General features: G+C 42.5%; 1 protein-coding gene across 1 annotated transcript in view; it reads right to left on the bottom strand.

The window, feature by feature from the left end:
- The window catches only part of LOC124552360 (NK1 transcription factor-related protein 2), a 157,670-nt gene that overhangs the window by 6,000 nt on the left and 129,539 nt on the right, over positions 1 to 22,131 (bottom strand). Inside the window, exons 5-6 of the mRNA XM_047126626.1 lie at positions 10,510 to 10,613; positions 1,859 to 2,005 (exon numbers count right to left, since the gene is read on the bottom strand). Of these exons, the coding sequence (XP_046982582.1) occupies positions 1,859 to 2,005; positions 10,510 to 10,613 (251 nt within the window). The remainder of the gene's footprint in view (positions 1 to 1,858; positions 2,006 to 10,509; positions 10,614 to 22,131) is intronic.

Below are 22,131 nucleotides of genomic sequence, written 5' to 3'. Positions count from 1 at the left end.
ACACGCAGGAACCAACACACGCAGCTTTTTCACATGTCACTGCCGTGTACTGGCGGAATAGGAATAGCACATCATATAACAGAAGAGGAGAAAATGCGCCGCCTGTGTGGCTTCGTGGATTCTGTTGTTGATCGGTTCGTTATCAGTGTAGCAGATGACAGTTCAGAACTGAGACGTATTTCTCGGATTCGGATAACGAAGGAGCTAAGAGATTACCTGACGACTGACTGTAGTTAATACCTTCATTGGCTTCAATATTAGTACGGTGAAATTCTTGCAGCACGCTACTGCATCATATTGTTTCTTAGCTCGTCTCTTTTTACGTCGGAACTGCAAATGCTCACACCATTGCAGGTTAGTTGGACCGCTGGCTGGCCAGTGCTGAGCTGACAAAGTTTAATGCCCTGGTAAAGCTGTTGTCCCGCGTTATCGCTCAGTCTATGTAAGTATCACAGCATAAATCGTATACCTACGATCGTACTTGAATGTACTGGTCACAGCTTGGCTTCTGCTCCACATGAAACGAATTCCAGCGAGATTCAAGCAAACGCAGAAGAGTACATGGCGTAATGTTTACATCAGGTTTATTCTTCTGATGGACAGAGTATACCAACTTTCGTTTATGTCGGACAATTCCTCATTGGTGTTGCGATATTTCTTCTGTCAGTGTGTTTTAGCCAATGCTTTCATTTTGACTTATGACTGTATCGATACACATAGGATATCGATACATAGAGGATATAAAATGTAGACTGGCAATGGCAAGAAAAACGTTTCTGAAGAAGAGAAATTTGTTAACATCGAGTATAGATTTAAGTGTCAAGAAGTCTTTTCTGAAAGTATTTGTATGGAGTGTAGCCATGTACAGATGTGGAACATGGACGATAAATAGTTTAGGCAAGAAGAAAACAGAGGCTTTCGAAATGTGGTGCTACAGAAGAATGATGAAGATTAGACGGGTAGATCACGCAAGTAATGAGGAGGTACTGAATAGAACTGGGGAGAAGAGGAATTTGTGTCACAACTTGTCTAGAAGAAGGGATCGGTTGGTAGGACATGTTCTGGGGCAGCAAGGGATCACCAAGTTAGTACTGGAGGGCAGCGTGGAGGGTAAAAATCGTAGAGGGAGACCAAGAGATGAATACACTAAGCAGATTCAGAAGCGATTTAGGTTGCAGTAGGTACTTGGAGATAAAACAGCTTGCACAGAAACCAGAACGCCATTATAAGAGTCGAGTATAGATTTAAGTGTCAGGAAGTCTTTTCTGGAGTGTAGGCATGTATGGAAGAGAAATATGGATTGGAATAGAAGCGTTTGAAATGTGATGCTACAGAAGAACGTTGAAGATCAGATGTGTAGGTCACGTAACTAATGAGGAGGTACTGAACAGAATTGGGGAGAAGAGGAATTTGTGGCACAGCTTGACTAGAAGAAGGGATCGGTCGGTAGGACACGTTCTGATGAGTCAAGAGATTACCAGTTTAGTACTGGAGGGAAGCATGAGGGAGGGTAAACATGGTAAAGACATGAATACACTAAGCAGATTCGGAAGAATGTAGGGTACAGTAGATACTTGGAGATGAAGAGGCTCGCATGGGATAGAATAGCATGGAAAGCTGCATGAAACCAATCTTTGGACTAAAGATCGCAACAACAACATATCGATACATAACAAATGAGAATATGTATGGGGAACTATTACAATCATGTGAATGATACCAGAAGCCAAAAAGAAATAAACTTCATGCTACCCTCGGATTTGCACATGTGATTTCTCAGTGCGTGAGACTAGTTTGTGAATGTAGAGTAGAGAGAGAGAGAGACAGACAGACGCAAAGAGTGGGCTGTTGACGGTACCTGCCTGTGAGCCATCTTGAGGCGGGAGGTGAGCTGCTTCTTCCACTTGGTGCGCCGGTTCTGGAACCACGTCTTGATCTGCACCTCCGTCAGCGCCAGAGCCTTGCTCAGCTCCATCCGCTTGCTGACGCTCAGGTACTTGTCCAGCTGCCGACAGACACCACCTGTACGTCACAAGCTGACACCCACTTTCTCCATGAAGTTCATATTGTGTATTACAAGACTGAATGCTAGATACATCGTTGAAGTGGCTGTGTCTCATCAGAAATGGAAGGGCTCAATGTGTTATCGTGGTCGATGAAAAAGAGTTGTGGAACATGCAGCCTACACAACATTATTATTCAGAAATTAGCCCAAAAAGCTGTCCAAGGGATACCAAAACTGTGGATATGGTGTGTAAAACATTTTCAATCTTCTTGTCGCTTTAATTCGGGGTAAAACCTCGAGCTTTTGACAATTACCTCCACCGTCTTGATCAGGAGCGACTGACTGTCAAAACTAATGTTGTGGTGGCCGCATGTACACCATAGACTGCTTCTGATTGATAGCTAATTGGATATAGCACATGGTGTCAACGTCTGCACTGGTTGGCGCCATAGTGTATAACATTGCGACGAACATCCTCTGGCTCTCCTCTGCATCGACAGCTCGCTTCCATGCACCGCTAAGATTATATCCGCTATCACGGTTGAAGTTCTTCTCTCGCATTCTTATTTCAACTGCCTCTTTACCTACAGAGCGCTAGTATGTGGGAGCCTGGTACGAAATGTTTGTTTGGTCAAGCAGTATTTTATGTTTTTTTGTGAGGTTGTGCCTAGTAACTGCAGATTTCTGCGCTTCTCGATTTTTAATATGTCGTTGATGTCCTGCACAGCAGTCGGAAACAGAGCGGGTGAACTGACTAATGTAACTGCTTTTGTGCTCAGGATTGTTGTAAATCCCTGGGCCGAGGCTGTCGTTAACAGGGCGGTGGTACCACCAGCGCAAATGTCGACACCATCTGCGACAGCTTTACGTAATTACCGACCAATCAGAAGCCGTTTATGGGCTGCATAAGGCCACCACAGCAGCTGTTCTGACAGTTACTTGCTCCTGACGAAGACGGTGGAGGTAGTGGTCGAAAGCTCGAGGTTTTACCCTGAACTGACTCGGAAAGTAGTCCGAGAATGTTTTATACAACAGTGGCATCGCGAAAGACTTTGTTCTCACAATGTATATGGTATTATGTAGAAAGCAGGCAGCGAATAGCGGCATTAAGACGTGATAACGTAACAGAAAGTCTCATTTAAGCAACACATTTAGCTTAAATACGTGTGGAGTACCGCAGGGCTCTGTTCTAAGACCTCAATTGTTTCTTCATTACGTTAATGATATTTACTTTCAGTAAAGCAAAAAAACAGAAAAAAATTATTTGCAGATGTCACTGGCATTTTAATTACATCAAATTCGAAAACATTTCTTAATGGTGTGCAAAATTATATTTATTTGGTCACGAACCAGTGTTCGGTTTCTTAGCATATCTTCAAGTGACAACTGAGTACCGCAAACATGGATAAAATGACGAGCAACTTACAATGATATTATTTTTACAGAAGATACAAAAATGATACAGAGAGTTTACACAGCAAAACATTACTCTTTTTGTCACATGTAAACAGTTACATTAACTAGAAATGGAGGACAAAGTTTTTATGTGGAGATACATTAACAGTTGATGAGAAATAGATTAATTTATAATCTGAATCTAGTGTCTGTAACGAAAACTTAATTTATCAAAGGAGAGAAAGGAACTGAGTCTGATCATTTAATAATAAGCAGGCAGCAGTCTGTGCCATTTGTTGTTGTTTTACAGCTTTTCAATTATGGTTAAAATGTTTATGGAATCAGCAGTGTATACATGTTAATGTCTAATTACTAACAGGTTTCAATAAAACAAGATAATAAATAAATAAAAAACTGTGTTCATGAACCTTCACTCCTCCCAACTTCTACAAGAAATGTATGAATCGGCGAGTAGGAAAAGGAGTCCATTTCTTTTTTCTTCAACTTACATTTACGGGAGTTAACTGATCTCTGTCGTCTGGTATAACAAAGGATCATGCACCAACAATGGAAGTGCTCGTTAGATGGGTATTGTATTAGAGAAGGGGCCATTTCCAGTAAAGAAGCGTATAGAGGATGTGTTCGAGTAAAAGAGAAGAAACGAGATGATGTAAAGAAAATTCTGCGATACATACCAGACGACCAGAAACCATTTTATAACAGTATCTCTTAGTGGCCTGCGAAGGACTGATAAGTTAAACAGGAAGCAAGCCACCATTTTCTGCTTTGTTGTATTTTGATGGTGGTTGTTACAGTGTGAATAAACCTGTATGCTCATAACACATACTTTTATTCCTGAAATGAATATGATTAATATAAACTTCCAGAACACAATCATTCCTCTGCAGACAGGACGCTAGTTGGCTCATCAGCATCATCAGGCTAGAAAGGGTCACCTCCCGTACGTTCAAAGTGGGTTACTGACCGCGCTCCGTGGTTAAAGTATAACGTAATGGTGTAAATTGTTTCGCCTTCGGCCACCTGCTACATAGCATCTCTACGACACTACTCTTAAAACCATTGTGTAGTAAAACAGTTTATTGTGGCCACTGAAAAATTTGCTTTCTGGGACATGACCGCTTCTCCAACTCACCAACTTGAATGCAATGGCAAGTCTTGACAATACATCACTGAAGTCAGTTACTCAAACAAAAGTTCTAGGAATATGGTTGTAGAACAATTAAAAATGAATTGCCACATGAAACATTTCGAAACAAAGCTTTCAAAATTGTTATGCTCTTCGTGTCTAGGCCACACTGCAAACAGGTCTACAATTGTTCAAACACATTGTGCATGCTTTGATTCATTACTTCGGTTTGGCCTTACCTTCAAGGGAAATTCAACCCTCAGCGAAAGTCTTGATGGCCCAGTAAAAGCGGGCAGGGCTATTTGCGAAGTAAAGAAATTTGAATCATGTAGACCACACTTCGTATAATGAGAATAATGAGCCTGCCAAGTCTTTACATATATGCATCTATCCTTTTTATAAATACTTTTCAAAATATATTTAACTTGTGATTGGTTTTTGGTAATACTTTTGTTTGATTTAATTTCAGTTATTGATTATTTATGTGTAGTAGAGTAATAATGTATCACGTAGACTATTAAATACCGTACTGACAATTTTTTTAAATCACAACGTATTTAAATTTCAGTCTAGTACTGCATTTATTCTTGGATGTGGTATCATTTTGTACCCTGGATCCTTTTTTTTTTTATTGTCGGGATAAACTAAATTTTCCGGAGTAATTTTTGCAATTTCAGAAAACGATTGCGACACGTAAAAATTGAATGCCATCATTTAGAAATGATTTTTTTTGAATCCTCGGTCTTCTGACTGCTTTCATGCCGCCAGCCACGAATTCCTCTGCTGTTCCAAACTTCTCGTCTCAGAATAGCACTCGTAACCTATGTCCACAGTTATTTGCTGGATTATTCCAATCTGCGTTTTCCTATAAATTTTTTGTCCTCTACAGCTCCCTCTAGTACCATGGAAGATATTCCGTGATGTCTTAACAGATGTCCTACCATCCTGTCCCTTCTTCTTGTCAGTGTTTTTCATATATTCCTTTGCTCACCGATTCACGGGGAACCTCACCATTCCTTGCCTAATTTTCAAATTCCTTTTGTAGCACCACATCTCAAACGCTTCGCTTCTCTTCTGTCCTGGTTCGCCCACAGTCAGTGTTTCACTGCCATATAATGCTGTGGGTCCGAACGTACATTGTCAGTAATTTCTTCTTCAAATTAAGGCCCATGTTTCATACTAGTAGACTCCTCTTCGCCAGGAATGCCCTCTTTGTCAGTTATAGTCTGCTTTTGATATCCTCCTTGTTCCGTCAGTCAGTGATTATTTTGCTGCCTAACTGGTAGAATTCCTTAACATCATCTACTTCGTGTCCATCAATCCCGATGTTAAGTTTTTCGCCGTCTTTATTTCTACTACTTCTCATTACTTTCGTCTTTTTTTCGATATACTCTCAATCTACATTCTGTATTCATTAGACTGTTCCTCTCATTCAGCAGATCCTATAATTCTTCTTCACTTTCACTGAGAATAGCAATGTCATCGACGAATTTTATTATTGATATCCTTTCACCTTGAATTGTAATCCCACTGTTGAAACTTTCTTTTATTTCCATCGTCGCTTTCTCGATGTATAGATTAAAGAATAGGAGGGAAAGACTACATCCCTCTCTTACACCTTTTTAAATCCGAACACTTCGACCTTGATCTCCCACTCTTACGTTCCGTCTTGGTTCTTGTACACATTGTATATTACCCGTCTTTCCCTATGGCTTAACTTTATTTTTCTCAGAATTTTGAACATTTTGCACCATTTCACATTGTCGAACGCTTTTCCCAGATTGAAAAAAACCTAGGAAGATGTTTTCATTTTTTTTCTATTTTGCTTTCGGTGCGAACCGCTACTTCAGAACTGCCTCTGTGATGCCTTTACGTTTCCTAAAGCGTAACTGATCATCATTTCATAGATCCTCAATTTACTCTCTATCATTCTGTATATCATTCCTGTCAGAAACTTGGATGAATGAGCTGTTAAGCTGACTGTGCGGTAATTCTCGCACTTGTCTGCTCTTGCAGTCTTCGGAACTGAGTGGATGGTGTTTTTCCGAAAGTCTGGTGGAATACTGCCACTCTCATAGATTCTAGACGCAAACGTGAATAGTCATTTTGTTGCCATTTCTCCTAATGATTTTAAAAATTCTGAAGGACTGTTATCTATCCCTTCTGGCTTATTTTACCTTAAATCTTCCAAAGCTCCTTTGAATTCTGACTCCAATACTGGAGACCCTTTTTCTTCTATATCGACTCCAATTTCCTCTTCCAACACGTCGTGAGACAAGTCCTCCCCCTCATAGAGGCCTTCAGTGTACTGTTTCTACCTATTCGCTCTCTCCTCTGCATTTAACAAAAGGTTCAAATGGCTCTGAACACTATGGGACTTAACATTTGAGGTCATCAGTCCCCTAGAACTTAGAACTACTTAAACCTAACTAATCTAAGGACATCACACACATCCATGCCCGAGGCAGGATTCGAACCTGCGACCGTAGCGGTCGCACGGTTCCAGACTGAAGCGCCTAGAACCGCTCGGCCACACCGGCCAGCTGCATTTAACAGAGGAATTCCCGTTGCACTTAATGTTACCGCCATTGCTTTTAATTTCACCGAAAATTGTTTGATTTTGCTGTATACTGTGTAAGTTCTTCCCACTATGAGTTCTGTTTCGATATCTTCACATTTTTCATGCAGCCATTTCGCCTTAGCTCCTCTGCACTTTTTATGTCCTTCATTCCTAACTGAGTTATGTTTCTGTATTCCTGAATTCCCCTGAACATTTTTGTACTTCCTTCTTTCATCTATCATGTGAGGTATTTCTTCTATTACCCTTGATTTCCTCGCAGTTATCTTCACTGTACCTATATTCTTCTATCCAACTTATGTGATTGACCTTTTAGAGATGTCCATTCCTCTTCAAGTGAACTACCCACTGAGCTATTCATTAGTGCAGTATCTATAGCCTCAGACATGCGTATCTCTTAATCCTGTAGTATTTCTGTATTCCCCTTCTTGACCAGTCTCTTAAATTCAGCCTACTATCACCATTACTAAATTGTGATCTGAATCTATATGTGCTCCTGGGTACACCTTACAATTCAATATCCGGTGTAATGTAACTGAAATCTTCCCGTATCTCTCGCCCTCTTCCTCTTGTGATTCTTGAACAGAGTATTCGCAATTACTAGCTGAAATTTATTGCAGAACCCCATTAGTCTTTCCCTTCTCTCATTCCTTCTCTAATTTCTTCTCTTCTCTCATTCCTAGTACCAATTTTATATTTTCCTATATCCCCTTCTTATACCACTTCCCCTATAAGCGCATGCCAGCCCCCCTTGACTATTACATTTTTGTCACCCTTTACGTACTGAATTACCCGTTCAGTATCCTCATATACTATCTATCTCTATCTTCAGCTTGCGACGTCGGCATGTATACCTGAACTATTGTTGTCAATGATTTTTGCTGTCGATTCTGATGAGAACAACCCAATCATTGAACTGTTCACAGTAACTCTCTCTCTCTGCCCTACTTTGCTATTCATAACGAATCCTACTCGCGTTACACCATTTTATGTTGCTATTGGTATTACCATACATTCATCTGACCAGAAATCCTAGTCTTCTTTCCATTTCATTTAACTGACCCCTAGCACATTGTAATATATTGATTATTCCTTGTTAGTGTTATCTTGAAGCTGTGAGAAAGGTCATCAGTCCCCTAGAACTTAGAACTACTTAAACCTATCTAACCTAAAGACATCACACACATCCATGCCCGAGGCAGGATTGGAACCTGCGACCGTAGCGGTCGCGCGGTTCCAGACTGTAGCGCCTAGAACCGCTCGGCTACTCCGGCCGGCTTTGGACAGCTTTAGAAGCGTTGATTGTCCCTGATGGGTTCTTTTACTCAGATGATATTTAATTACTATTTCACGTTGGAAGTCGCCGAGCTTCGTGACCGTCCCCCTCTGCTGTTGCTGCCTCTGTGCTGACAACACAGCACTCTCGGCCTCCTTTTGTACTGGCGGGTCCTCCTCCCGTCTCTTCTAGTGCTCAGTCCGTGCTACGTGGGTATGTCCAGATACACTCATGCTCATAAATTAAGGATAATGCTGATACATGGTGAAACAACGCTCTGGTGGGCGGTTTGCGGGTTTAAATCACCTCGGGGTATGACCATGCGGTGCCTTTGACCTGCGGTCGTCGCACGGTGGCGCTGACAGCAGTCCACATACGCAGACGTGTGTTAGTGCATGTCAGAGTACGGTGCAGCGAGTAAGTGTGCAGACGTTTTCAGACGTGCTAATAGTGACTGTGTGCTGAAAATGCCTCAAAGAATACACATTGATGACGTTATGAGGGGTACTGGAGGCTGGTCAAACACAGTAGGTCGTAGCACGGGGCCTCCGTGTGCCACCAAGTGTGATCTCAAGATTATGGCAACGATTCCAGCAGACAGGAAACGTGTCCAGGCGCTACAGTACGGGACGTCCACAGTGTACAACACCACAACAAGACCGGTATCTCACCGTCAGTGCCCGCAGAAAGCCACGGAGTACTGCAGGTAGCCTCGCTCGGGACCTCACCACAGCCACTGAACAGTTGTCTCCAGACACACAGTCTACAGACGACTGAACAGATATGGTTTATTCACCCGGAGACCTGCAAGGTGCATTCCACTGACCCCTGATCACAGGGGAGCCCGTAAAGCCTGGTGGCAAGAACACAGTACATGGTCCAGAATTCTCATTCTGGAAACATTCCCCAGGCTGTGGCTAAGCCATGACTCCGCAATATCCTTTCTTTCAGGAGTGCTAGTTCTGCAAGGTTCGCAGGAGAGCTTCTGTAAAGTTTGGAAGGTAGGAGACGAGGTACTGGCAGAAGTTTAGCTGTGGGGACGGGGCGTGAGTCGTGCTTGGGTAGCCCAGTTGGTAGAGCACTGGCCCGCGAAGGGTAAAGGTCCAGAGTTCGAAGCTCGGTCCGGCACACAGTTTTAATCTCCCAGGAAGTTACCGTACATGGTTATCGGAACAGTGGTCCCAGGTTTATGTTCACGGACGAGTCCAGGTATAGTTTGAACAGTGATTCTCGCCGGGTTTTCATCTGGCGTGAACCAGGAACCAGATACCCTCTTAATGTCTTTGAAAGGGACCTGTATGGAGGTCGTGGTTTGATGGTGTGGGGTGGGATTGTGATTGGTGCACGTACACCCCTGCATGTCTTTGACAGAGGCACTGTAACAGTTCAGGTGTACCGGGACGTCATTTTGCACCAGTATGTCCGCCTTTTCAGGGGTGCAGTGGGTCCCACCTTCCTCCTGATGGATGATAACGCACGGCCCCACCGAGCTGCCATCGTGGAGGAGTAGCTTGAAACAGAAGATATTAGGCGAATGGAGTAGCCCGTCTGTTCTCCAGACCTAAACCCCATCAAGCACATCTGGGATGCTCTCGGCCGACGTATCGCTGCACGTCTTCAAACCCCTACGACACTTCAGGAGCTCCGACAGGCACTGGTGCCAGAATGGGAGGCTATACCCCAGCAGCTGCTCGACCACCTGATCCAGAGTATGTCAACCCGTTGTGCGGCCTGTGTACTTATGCATCGTGATGATATCCTATATTTATGTCGTGGCACATGCGCAGGAAACAGTGGCGTTTTGTAGCACATGTGTTTGGGGACGGTTTTCTCAACTTATCACCAATACCGCGCACTTACAGATGTGTGTCGTGTGTGTTCCCTATGTGCCTATGCTATTGGCGACAGTTTTGTGTAGTGACATGTTGCATGGCACCACATTCTGCAATGATCCTTAATTTATGAGCATGAGTGTATTTTTGATCAGACTGCGTATTTGTAAATAATGTGAGAATGCTCCTCGTCTTCGACAAGGAAATCAAGGACAAAAATGTGTGTTTGTTAGCCGTTGTTAAGTGGGCTGCGTGCTCGCACCCCCAGTGGCTTACCTTGAACTCGGCTTCGAGCCGCTCCAGCTGCTTGGCACTGTACGCTTGGCGGGGCTTCCGGTCCAGCCCCGGCTTCCGAGAACGCCTTCCAGAGGGCTTCGGGGCTGCAAGGTAAGGAGGAAATTAGTTACGGCTGGTGTGAACGGGTCAGTAGGACATAGCTTATAAGGTTAGCTTCAGCGCTCAAAAGACAGCAGATTTATTTATTTACCATTGTATGGAACAAGAATTTCCAGAAGGCTTTTGACACTGTACCACACAAGCGGCTTGTAGTGAAATTGCGTGCTTACGCAATATCGTCTCAGATACGTGACTGGATTCGTGATTTCCTGTCAGAGAGATCACAGTTAGTAGTAATTGACGGAAAGTCGTCGAGTGAAACGGAAGTGCTTTCTGGCACTCCTCAAGGTAGTGTTACAGGTGTAAGTAGCGCTCTATATGAAAATCACTGACTGTGCTGTGTGCAGTCTGAGGCTGGTCGGCATTGTTGCAATATTTGCTATTGTAGTGTTGGGCAGTTGGATGTGAACAGCGCGTAGCGTTGCGCAGTTGGAGGTGAGCCGCGAGCAGCTGTGGATGTGGGGAGTGAGATGGCGGAGTTTTGAGAGCGGATGATCTGGACGTGTGTCCATCAGAGACAGTAAATTTGTAAGACTGGATGTCATGAACTGATATGTATATTATGACTTCTGAACACTATTAAGGTAAATACATTGTTTGTTCTCTATCAAAATCTTTCATTTGCTAACTATGCCTATCAGTAGTTAGTGACTTCAGTAGTTAGAATCTTTTATTTAGCTCGCAGTAGTGGCGCTCGCTGTAGTGCAGTAGTTCGAATAACGAAGTTTTTTGTGAGGTAAGTGATTCATGAAAGGTATAGGTTATTGATAGTCAGGGCCATTCTTTTGTAGGGATTATTGAAAATCAGATTGCGTTGCGCTAAAAATATTGTGTGTCAGTTTAGTGTTGATCAGAATAAGTAAAGAGAGAAATGTCGGAGTATGTTCAGTTTTGCTCAGCTGTTTGAAAAGCAAATAACGTAAGGGGTTTTCCAGCACAGTCATTCACTAATTTTTCTAAGGGGACGTTTCATACAGGGCCTCTGTTGTCTGTTATCTACGTGTCAAGGAGACAACCTGTTAGGTTGTCTGCAGATGACGCTGTCGTTTATCGACTAATAAAGTCATCAGAACATCAAAACAAATTGCAAAACGATTTAGAAAAGATACCCGTATGGTGCGAAAATTGGCAATTGACCCTAAATATCGAAAAATGTGCGGTCATCCACATGAGTGCTGAAAGGAATCCGTTGAACTTCGGTTACACGATAAATCAGTCAGATCTAAAGGCCGTAAATTCAACTAAATACCTAGGAATTACAATTACGAACAACTAAAATTGGAAGGAACACATAGAAAATGCTGTGGGGGAGGCTAACCAAAGACTGCTTTTGATTGGCAGGACACTTAGAAAATGAAACAGGTCTACTAAGGAGACTGCCTACACTACGCTTGTCCGTCCTCTTTTAGAATACTGCTGCGCGGTGTAGGATCCTTACCAGATAGGATTGGCAGAGTACATCGAAAAAGTTCAAAGAGGGGCACCACGTTTTGTATTATCGCGAAATGTGGGACAGAGTGTCATTGAAATGATACAGGATTTGGGATGGACATCATTAAAACGAAGGCATTGTTTTTTTTTTGCGGAGAAATCTTCTCATGAAATTCCAATCACCAACTTTCTTTTCCGAACGCGAAAATATTTTGTTGACACCGACCAACATAGGGAGGAAAAAAACGGCTCTGAGCACTATGGGACTTAACATCTGAGGTTATCAGTTCCCTAGAACTTAGAACTAGTTAAACCTAACTAATCTAAGGACATCACACAAATCCATGCCCGAGGCAGGATTCGAACCTGCGACCGTAGCGGTCGCGCGGTTTCAGACTGAAGCGCCTAGAACAGCTCGGCCACACCGGCCGCCCTACATAGGGAGAAACGATCACCACGATAAAATAAGGGAAATCAGAGCTAGTACGGATGGATATAGGTGTTCGTTCTTTCCGGGCGCTATGCGAGATTGGAATAATAGAGAACTGCGAAGGAGGCTCGATGAACTGTCTGCCAGACACTTAAATGTGATTTGCAGAGTATCCATGTAGATGAAGATGTACAAGAGTAATATACAGAAGAACGGAAAAGAGGACTGAGGATTTGTTAGATGACCATGACTTTGGCTGTAGTAAAGGTAGGCACCAGAGAGGCAATTTTGAAGTTGCGGTTGATAATGCAAGCAAGGCTAAAGAAAAATCGAGACACTTTCACAAGATTTGTCGACTTGGAAAAAGCGTTCGACAATGTCAAATGGTGCAAGATATTCGAAATCCTGAGAAAATTAGTGGTAAGCCGTAGGGGTACGATACGTACAATAGCAAAGTACCAAGTACGAAGTGCTCGGATTAAAAAGGGTGTAAGACGAGGATGTGGTCTTTCGCCCCTGCTCTTCAGTCTACTCATACATCGAGGAAGCGATGACAGAAGTAAAACAAAGGTTCAACAGTAGAATTAAAATTCAAGGTGAAAGGATATTAATAATAAAATTCGCTGATGATATTGCCATCCTCAGTAAAACTGAAGAAAAAGTACAGGATCTACTGAATGGAATGAACATTCTAATGAATACAAAATATCGTTTCAGAGTAAATAGAAGAAAGATGAGAGCAATGAGAAGTAGCAGAAATCAGAAAAGCGAGAAAGTAAAATCGGAATTCGTGATCACAAAGCACATAAAGTTAACGAATTGTGCTAACTAGGTAGCTAATAACCCATGACAGATGGAGCAGCAGGACATAAAAGGCAGACTAGCGCTGGCAAAAAGAAGATTCTTGGTCAAGGGAAGCCTACTGGTATCCTACATACACTATGTGATCAAAAGTATCCGGACACCTGACTACAAATGACTTGCAAGTTCGTGCCGCCCTCCATCGGTAATGCTGGAATTCAATATGGTATTGGCCCATCCTTCAACTCTCGCAAACATACGTTCAATCAGGTGGTGGAAGGTTTCTTGGGGAATAGCAGCCAATTCTTCACGGAGTGCTGCACTGAGGAGAGGTATCGATGTCGGCCGGTGAGGCATGGCACGGCGTTCCAAAACATCCCAAAGGTGTTCTATACGATTCAGGTCAAGGCTCTGTGAGGCAAGTCCGTTACAGGGATGTTACTGTCGTGTAACCACTCCGCCACAGGCCGTGCATTATGAACAGGTACTCGATTGTGTTGAAAGATGAAATCGCCATCCTCGAAATGATCTTCGACAGTGGGAAGCAAGAGGGTGCTTAAAACACCAATGTACGCCTGTGCTGTGACAGTGCCCTGCGAAACAACAAGGGGTGCAAGGCCCCTCCATGAAAAACACGACCACACCATAACACCACCGCCTCCGAATTTTACTGTTGGGACTACACACGCTGGCAGATGATGTTCATAGGATATTCACCATACCCAAACCGTGCCGTCGCATCACCACATTGTGTACCGTGATTCTCACTCCTCACAATGTTTTTTCACTGTTGAGTCGTCCTATGTTTACGCTCCTTACACCAAGCGGCGCCGTTTGGCATTTATCGGCGTGATGTGTGGCTTACGAGCAGTCGCTCGGCCATCAAATCCGCCTCCTGCCTAACTATGAACTTGATGCAGTTTGAAATTCGTGAGTGATGGTCTGGATAGATGTCTGCCTATTACACACTACGACCCTCTTCAACTGTCGGCGGTGTCTGTCAGTCGACAGACGAGGTCGGCCTGTACGCTTTTGTGCTGCACGTGCCCCTTCACGTTTCCACTTCATTATCACATCGGAAACGGTGGACCTAGGGATTTTTAGGAGTGTGGAAATCACGCGTACTGACGTATGACTCAAGTGACGCTTGATCAGCTGACCACGTTCGAAGCCCGCGATTTCCGCAGAGCGCCCCATTCTGCTCTCTCACGATGTCTAATGACTACTGAAGTCGCCGATATGGAATACTTGGCAGTAGGTGGCAGCACACTGCACCTAATATGAAAAACGTATGGTTTGGGGGGGGGGGGGGGGCGGTCCGGATACTTTTGATCACATATTGTAGCTCTCCGCACTAATCTTTCTTGCACCAGCCTCTTTATCGCACCTACTGCGGCCTACAGCCACTTGAACCTCCTTACTGTACTGAAACCCTGCTCTCGGTCTGCAATTTTTACCACCCCACCACACTTCCATGCCTGATCAAGCTGACAGTTCGTTGACGTCTTAGGGTCTGTAGTGATGATGCTATAGTGTACGGGAAGTTGTCGAAGTTGAGTGGTTGTAGGAGCATACAAGAAGACGCAGACAAAATTTCTATCTGGAGGCATGAATGGCAGCTGGCCCTAAATGTGGAAAATAAGTTAATGCGGATGAGTAGGAAAAACAGAACCGCAATGTTCGAAAACAGCGTTAATAGTGTCCTGCTTGACGCAGTCACGTCGAGTAAAATATCTAGGCGTAAAGTTGCAAAGCAATATGAAATGGAATGAGCGTGTAAGGACTGTTGTTGGCCGGCCGGAGTGGCCGAGCGTTTAAAGGCGCTACAGTCTGGAACCGCACGACCGCTACGGTCGCAGGTTCGAATCCTGCCTCGGGCATGGATGTGTTTGATGTCCTTAGGTTAGTTAGGTTTAAGTAGTTCTAAGTTCTAGGGGACTTATGACCACAGCAGTTGAGTCCCATAGTGCTCAGAGCCATTTGAACCATTTGACTGTTGTTGGGAAGGCGAATCGTCGACTTCAGTTTACGGGCAGAATTTTAGGAAAGTTCATCTGTAAAGCAGACCGCATACAGGATGCTAGTGTGAACCAATGTTGATTTTTTTTTCGTGTGACATAATCACAAATGAAAAATTTTCGAATTTTTTTCCTTTGGTTGTAGTGTGAATCCTTGCTTCTTGCCAAATTTCTCGATTCTAAGTCGACGGAAAGTACCATGTAGATTCTTATGAATGAATTAGCGAGCATCAAAATACGTGACACAAGTGGCCATATATTTTGATTACATTGACTTAGTAGCTTGACTTTTTTTAAATCGCGAAGGGACCGTAGACCTTAGTATGTGACAGAAATTTCAACTTGATACTCGTTCCCGAGTAAAAAGGTCTTGAAAAGTCGGACGGACAGGAATACAGAGAGGACAACAAAGTGCCGCGCGGGATTAGCCGAGCGGTCTGAGGCGCTGCAGTCATGGACTGTGCGGCTGGTCCCGGTGGAGGTTCGAGTCCTCCCTCGGGCATGGGTGTGTGTGTTTGTCATTAGGATCATTTAGGTTAAGTGGTGTGGAAGCTTAGGGACTAATGACCTTAGCAGTCAAGTCCCGTAAGATTTCACACACATTTGAACATTTTTTTGACAACAAAGTGAGCCTTTGAGGGTCTTGTTTTTACCAACTGAAGTGTGGCACCCGTTTGTCAGTTATTTCGAATTGCAGGCTTCAAGTCATCGAAAAACAGGTATGTCCCAGAATTAGCCACTGTGCTTCAAAAACTGTGAACATAGCTTTTCCTATGCGGGGATTACTGGGTTGGTGTTTCCGTTTCATACTCTGGCGTTTGCTTTCTGATTCAAACTGAGGATCTCATTCTTTATGTCCAGTGATGACTCATTTTAAACACTACATTATTTGTTTATAGTTCATTTAAATTTCTATAATTTTTTGCTTTAAAATTTTCGCATATTGGTACTAAATTTTCTGTATATGTAAAGTGTGCTGTACTGGAGGTTTAAGTTCTTTGCATTGTATATGAATAATGTATGTAAAATACTATGTAAATTGTTCACTACGTTAAATAATTTTCTGATGTATTTAAAAATATATGTGTGTATGAACTGTCCATGTTGATGTCAGTTTAACCGTTGTAAGAAATGATCACGCGTAGGAGCAATGTAAGAAATAGGTGTTACGTAAAAACCAGTGTGCTTTTGTTTGAAACGGAGGTGGATCTTGGGAGTGGAAAAGGTGGCAAGGGCGAATTGGCGCGCTACCTACAGCAAGGGCGGGAAGTAAGTCACACAGTCTGTAGGCAGCAGTGACTGAGGCAACATCCTTGTGGAGCAGGAGAAGCTTTGCCTGCAAATTTCCACAGGAATGCCTCGGATGAAGACTGTAAACGGCTTACGGCAGAGCTGCGAGTTGTTGGGCTACTGTATGTAAGACTGAACGACGGAAAGAAGAGAAACTGAGTCGATACAGCAAGATAATTGCAGGCCGTACTGTGGGTAGTGTAGCCGCCATAACTGCTCGCCACACTCAAGCCCACAGCCACCAGATAAGATTTTTCTTTGGTATTTTACTTTTGTACAGCGTGAATCATTAATTTAAACTGTGTTTTATTAGTGAATAATCATTCTTCAACTTTAAAGAAAATGGTTCACCCTGTTACTTCATCCTAATCATACACCTATATAGGGTTCCCTCCTGGTGTTTGATTGATTCGAGTGTCCTGTTCTACATATTTATGAAGTACCAAGTTAATATAAAGAGGCAACATTCAAATTGTTTCTCTGTTAATAATAAGATGTATGCATGAGGGTAATGAAATTACGTCTCAGTAGTGGAAGAGTTAATGTAATTTGCGCATCATAAAATTAAAGAGTTCATAAATATTTTCATGTTGAGCAATAGTTAAAGAAAAGGCCTCTTAGTTGTTTCACTTAAAAGCGTAATGAAAACTTTAGTTAGAGTAATAACACATCCATGCTTTAGTACACTACAGAAAAATAAAGTCAAACTATTCTTGTTTCAAAAGTTTTCCTAACTATTGTAAAAATTTATAGTAAAAGTTTGCTAACGTAAAATTCAGTCAGAATGAAGCAAAGTTACTAGAATCTGTTAAATGACTATACAGAGTTACTTCAAAGAGTAATAGATTTTGAAATTAAATTCCAGTAAGAAAGTGGTTTTCTTGAAGTGTGCTTTAGTGTCCAACTATTTTAGTATTTAAGTTTTTTAGTTATAGAAGTGCTTTTCTATAGGTCCCCCCTGGCCAAATTTTTTTAGCTTCCTTGAAGTTATCTACTGGGCTTCTCCTCTTTTAAAAACGGAATGTATAAGGGTGTAGTAGTCAAATAATTCCAGTGTCTACACCAGCATTGTTTACGTGGAGTAACATTTTTTTGAAGAAGCGACTTAAACAGTAGCAAGAAAGTAGGCAAAATTGATACTTCTGTTTTGCCAATACTTCACTGTTCCATTGCCTGGATAGACTGGCAACCGTTAGTACTTATTTTAAACCACTAAATGAACCTCGGATTGTGTTGTCCTAGCTTCAATATACTCGTAATATTATTCATACCGCATTTTTTCCAGCTACTGTGTAAGATCTTAGGAAATGAGCTGAATAGTCTGATTTACTTATCCATTAGATATAGCACACGATCAAATCCTGTAAAAAGGGTAACTATATTGATTAGCTTTTCTTATTAAAAGAACTATCCTCCCGTAGTGTACTTTATTTGGAAGTTAAATTTAGTAAGAGGGTTATACGTGGCAACATAAAGATAGGGTTTTCTGTTATTTAGGTAAAAGCATACTAAATTACAGGAGTAGTGGTAGGGTTATAAGGTAAAATACATGCCGTCCGACAACTGTCTCTATCCACACTGTACTAAATCATATCATAAAGGATACATTCGTTGAACGAAACATTTTATTAATAATACTTTGGTGATCATCTGTACGCCGCAAAATAAGTATTCTTCTTAACGAAACGTCGTTTCACACTGAATCTAAGCGCCTAATGACAGTGTCACCAACTACTTGCAGTACACGCTTTCGACTTATTTGACAGTGCAGTGCAATTTCGTACACACGTAAATGAAATAAACAATCTACTAACAACGATTTGGTAACAATGCAAATCACGTAACGTAAATTTTGTTTTCCAAAAAAATGACTTTATTCTTTATTTAAGCACATGTTGGAACTGTTGACCATGGGCTGAAAGGTACATTTGCAATCGCCGTTCGAAAGAGTGATGAACAGAAGTAACCACAGTGGATCACATGGTAGGGTACGCACTGGCGATTCGACGACACATATCGTCTTGCGTAGCTGGGGATTCGTCACAGAGAGAATCTTTGAGCGCTCTCCAAAGAAAGAAATGGAGAGGAGACAAATCGGGGGGACCTCGCAGGCCGTTTGGCAATAGAAATCCGTCATTTCCAACGTCCAGGAACGTAGTCGTTCAGTATGTGCGTTGCAACACTGGGCGAGTGGGCTGGACAACTGTCGTGTTGCAGCCACGTACACTTCCGTGTATCCGGTGGTACCTCTTCTAGAAGAATCGGCAGGATGTTCGTCAGAGAGTGAGCGTGCGAATGTCCATTCAGAACGCGTGTAGTTTCCTATGGCGCTCCACCATACGTTTACGGTCCATGGCCATTGATGTTGTATCTGACGAAGCCAGTGTGCATTTTCTGCTGTCCAGTAGTGCATCTTATGAAAATTTACACTAGTGTGGTTACTAAACGTTGCTTCATGGGTAAAGGGCTCACTTGGGAAAATCGTAGTTTCGACGAAGTGCTGGGCTCTGCCTGTACATCTGGTGGTGGTTTTTCGGCTGAATGGTAACCGGAATCTGCAGATGTTTATTTTTTTTCTTGTTACTTTACGATACATTTTATTATATTGTTACGACGTAGGTAAATTAGATGCCAATTATTCTCGAATAAACACTGCATGGGGGCTTATTTATATAGAATGCAAATAATTTTAATTTTAGTAGCTGAATGTCCGGCTACGAAGTCTCGTAACCGGTTGGCCCTGACTAGTATTAGTACGCAATCTGACTGCATAAAATAACAACCAAGAATGAAAGAAAGTTTCCGTTAACACAATTAATTAATTAAGTCCCCAGCAACAATAAAGCTACGAAACAAAAACTACGAACAACAAAGCCCAAGTGTAACTGTTCTGTGTGTGGAAGTGTGATTCAACGTATACATCTGGCACGATTCTTCCTCAAAAAGACAAGATATTTTAAATACCATTTACACTGAATTAATTAAAAAAAACTGAAATACTATACTTGCACATAGAAACCAGAATTACGCTCTAATACATGAACAGAAGCTAGATGCTTTGTTGACTGAACCTGTGACCAAGAGGCATTATTGTGTAAGACATTTGAAATAAAAATAAAAAAATTTATTACCTTCATATATATTGACGAAACATACACTCTGATCATTGCAACGTCCGCAATCGAACAGCATCGGCTGTCTAGCCCATCAGAACAACTGCGTACAACATGCTCACAACTAGTCACGGCTACATCGGAACTCCTACTGCCCACTTCTCAATAAGCACTCTCCACCACGACTTCTCGACAAGAACTGCCAGTGGAGGCGGCTGAATAATACTCTTTGGCGCAATCTCTGGCGCTGTGACTCAGTGTAGCCACCTTTCAACACTTTATTCACGTTGAAAAATGCAACACTAGTACTCTTAGCACTAAAACACACATGGTCACACTCCGCGTATTTCTAACATCACAAAGCACAACACTGACTGAAGTGCGCGGTAACAGCCAATAATCGCAATTGTTCACTTTTTATCACTTCCAAATTATCGCGACGATTGTAACTTTCAAACTGACTACCTGGCAGCAACTCTGCTTCCCATATATATAATGTGGCTCGGTTCTTTCGACAACATTCGCTGCCAGAATGTACGTTTCCAGACTTTTATGGAGTGTGAACAAATACCCACTGTGAAAGCGACAAGCCAATATGTACCTTACGACGTATAATATAAGGGCGAGTTTCCAACGATGACGTCATCCGGCAATTTACGCGTGTGGAACTTTTATTGTCGATTCCGTTTCTTTCTAGTGCATTCAACAGGGGGCCTATATAGTAACAATGCGTTTGTAGGAATCTTCTCGAAAGTCACTATTACCAGAGATATACACTTCAACAGTAACTATTGCGACGTTATTAGTAAAAATATTGTTACAAGACTCGTAACAATATTTTTACTGACAAAATACTATGAATTACTATTATTAATACTTCACAATCAAGCGACCACTCTCATCATTATCATCATCACACTTGCACTTGCTACAACCAGGACGTTTTACTTATTCATTCTTCAGTCTTTATATTCCTGCTTCTGAATGTAAACTAGCTTCCTATTCGACGCATAGACCGTATTTATAACGCTAGGTGTCGAAGGTTTTCTGTCCCACGTTCTGTGAAGAGTCGTGGACGGCCAACCATTCAGCGGCTACTGGTAGTTACACCGTCCTTTTCCTCTTTCCGTAGATGCTCACGACAGTAGCACGTGACATTCGACCAGTTTCGCTGTTTTCGAGATACTCGTTCACAGGTTCACATCTACATCAACATCTCCAAGCCACCTAATGGTGTGTGGCGGAGGGTCTTTCGGTACCACTATCTGATCCTTCCAACCCTGTTCCACTCGCGAAGAGTGCGTGAGAAGAATGATTGTCGGTAAGCCTCTGTATTGGTTGTAATTTCTCGAATTTTCTCTTCGTGGTCAATGCGGAAGATGTATGTGGAGGTAAGTAATATGTTGCCCGGCTCCTCCTGAAAAGAGCTGTCCAGAAATTTCAGTAGTAAATTTCTCCGTGATGCACAAAGTCTTTCTTGTAACGTCTGCCAGTTGAGTTTGTTTAGCGTCTCCGTAAGGCTCTCTCGCCAGCTAAACTATCCCGTGACGAAACGTGCTGCTCTTTGTTGGATCTTCTCTATCTCCTTTATCAGTTCTGTCTGACGGGGATCCCAGACAGATGAACAATACTCAAGAATCGGGCGTGGGAAGAATGATTGTCGGTAAGCCTCTGTATTGGTTGTAATTTCTCGAATTTTCTCCTCGTGGTCAATGCGGAAGATGTATGTGGAGGTAAGTAATATGTTCTCAGATTCCTCCTGAAAAGAGCTGTCCAGAAATTTCAGTAGTAAATTTCTCCGTGATGCACAAAGTCTTTCTTGTAACGTCTGCCAGTTGAGTTTGTTTAGCGTCTCCGTAAGGCTCTCTCGCCAGCTAAACGATCCCGTGACGAAACGTGCTGCTCTTTGTTGGATCTTCTCCATCTCCTTTATCAGTTCCGTCTGACGGGGATCCCAGACAGATGAACAATACTCAAGAATCGGGCGTGGGAAGAATGATTGTCGGTAAGCCTCTGTATTGGTTGTAATTTCTCGAATTTTCTCCTCGTGGTCAATGCGAAAGATGTATGTGGAGGTAAGTAATATGTTCTCAGATTCCTCCTGAAAAGAGCTGTCCAGAAATGTAAGTAGTAAATTTCTACGTGATGCACAAAGTCTTTCTTGTAACGTCTGCCAGTTGAGTTTGTTTAGCATCTCCGTAACGCTCTCTCGCCAGCTAAACGATCCCGTGACGAAACGTGCTGCTCTTTGTTGGATCTTCTCTATCTCCTTTATCAGTTCTGTCTGACAGGGATCCGAGACAGATGAACAATACTCAAGAATCGGGCGAACAAGCGCCTTATAAGCCACTTCTTTCGTGGATGAGTTACATTTCCTTAACATTCTTATAATGAATCTGAGTCTGGTGTCTGTTTTTTC

This window comes from Schistocerca americana, chromosome 10 (assembly GCF_021461395.2).
Source record: "Schistocerca americana isolate TAMUIC-IGC-003095 chromosome 10, iqSchAmer2.1, whole genome shotgun sequence".
Taxonomy (NCBI): Eukaryota; Metazoa; Arthropoda; class Insecta; order Orthoptera; family Acrididae; genus Schistocerca; species Schistocerca americana.
Note: the sequence above shows the minus strand (reverse complement) of the source record. Positions and strands in the feature narration are given on the sequence as shown.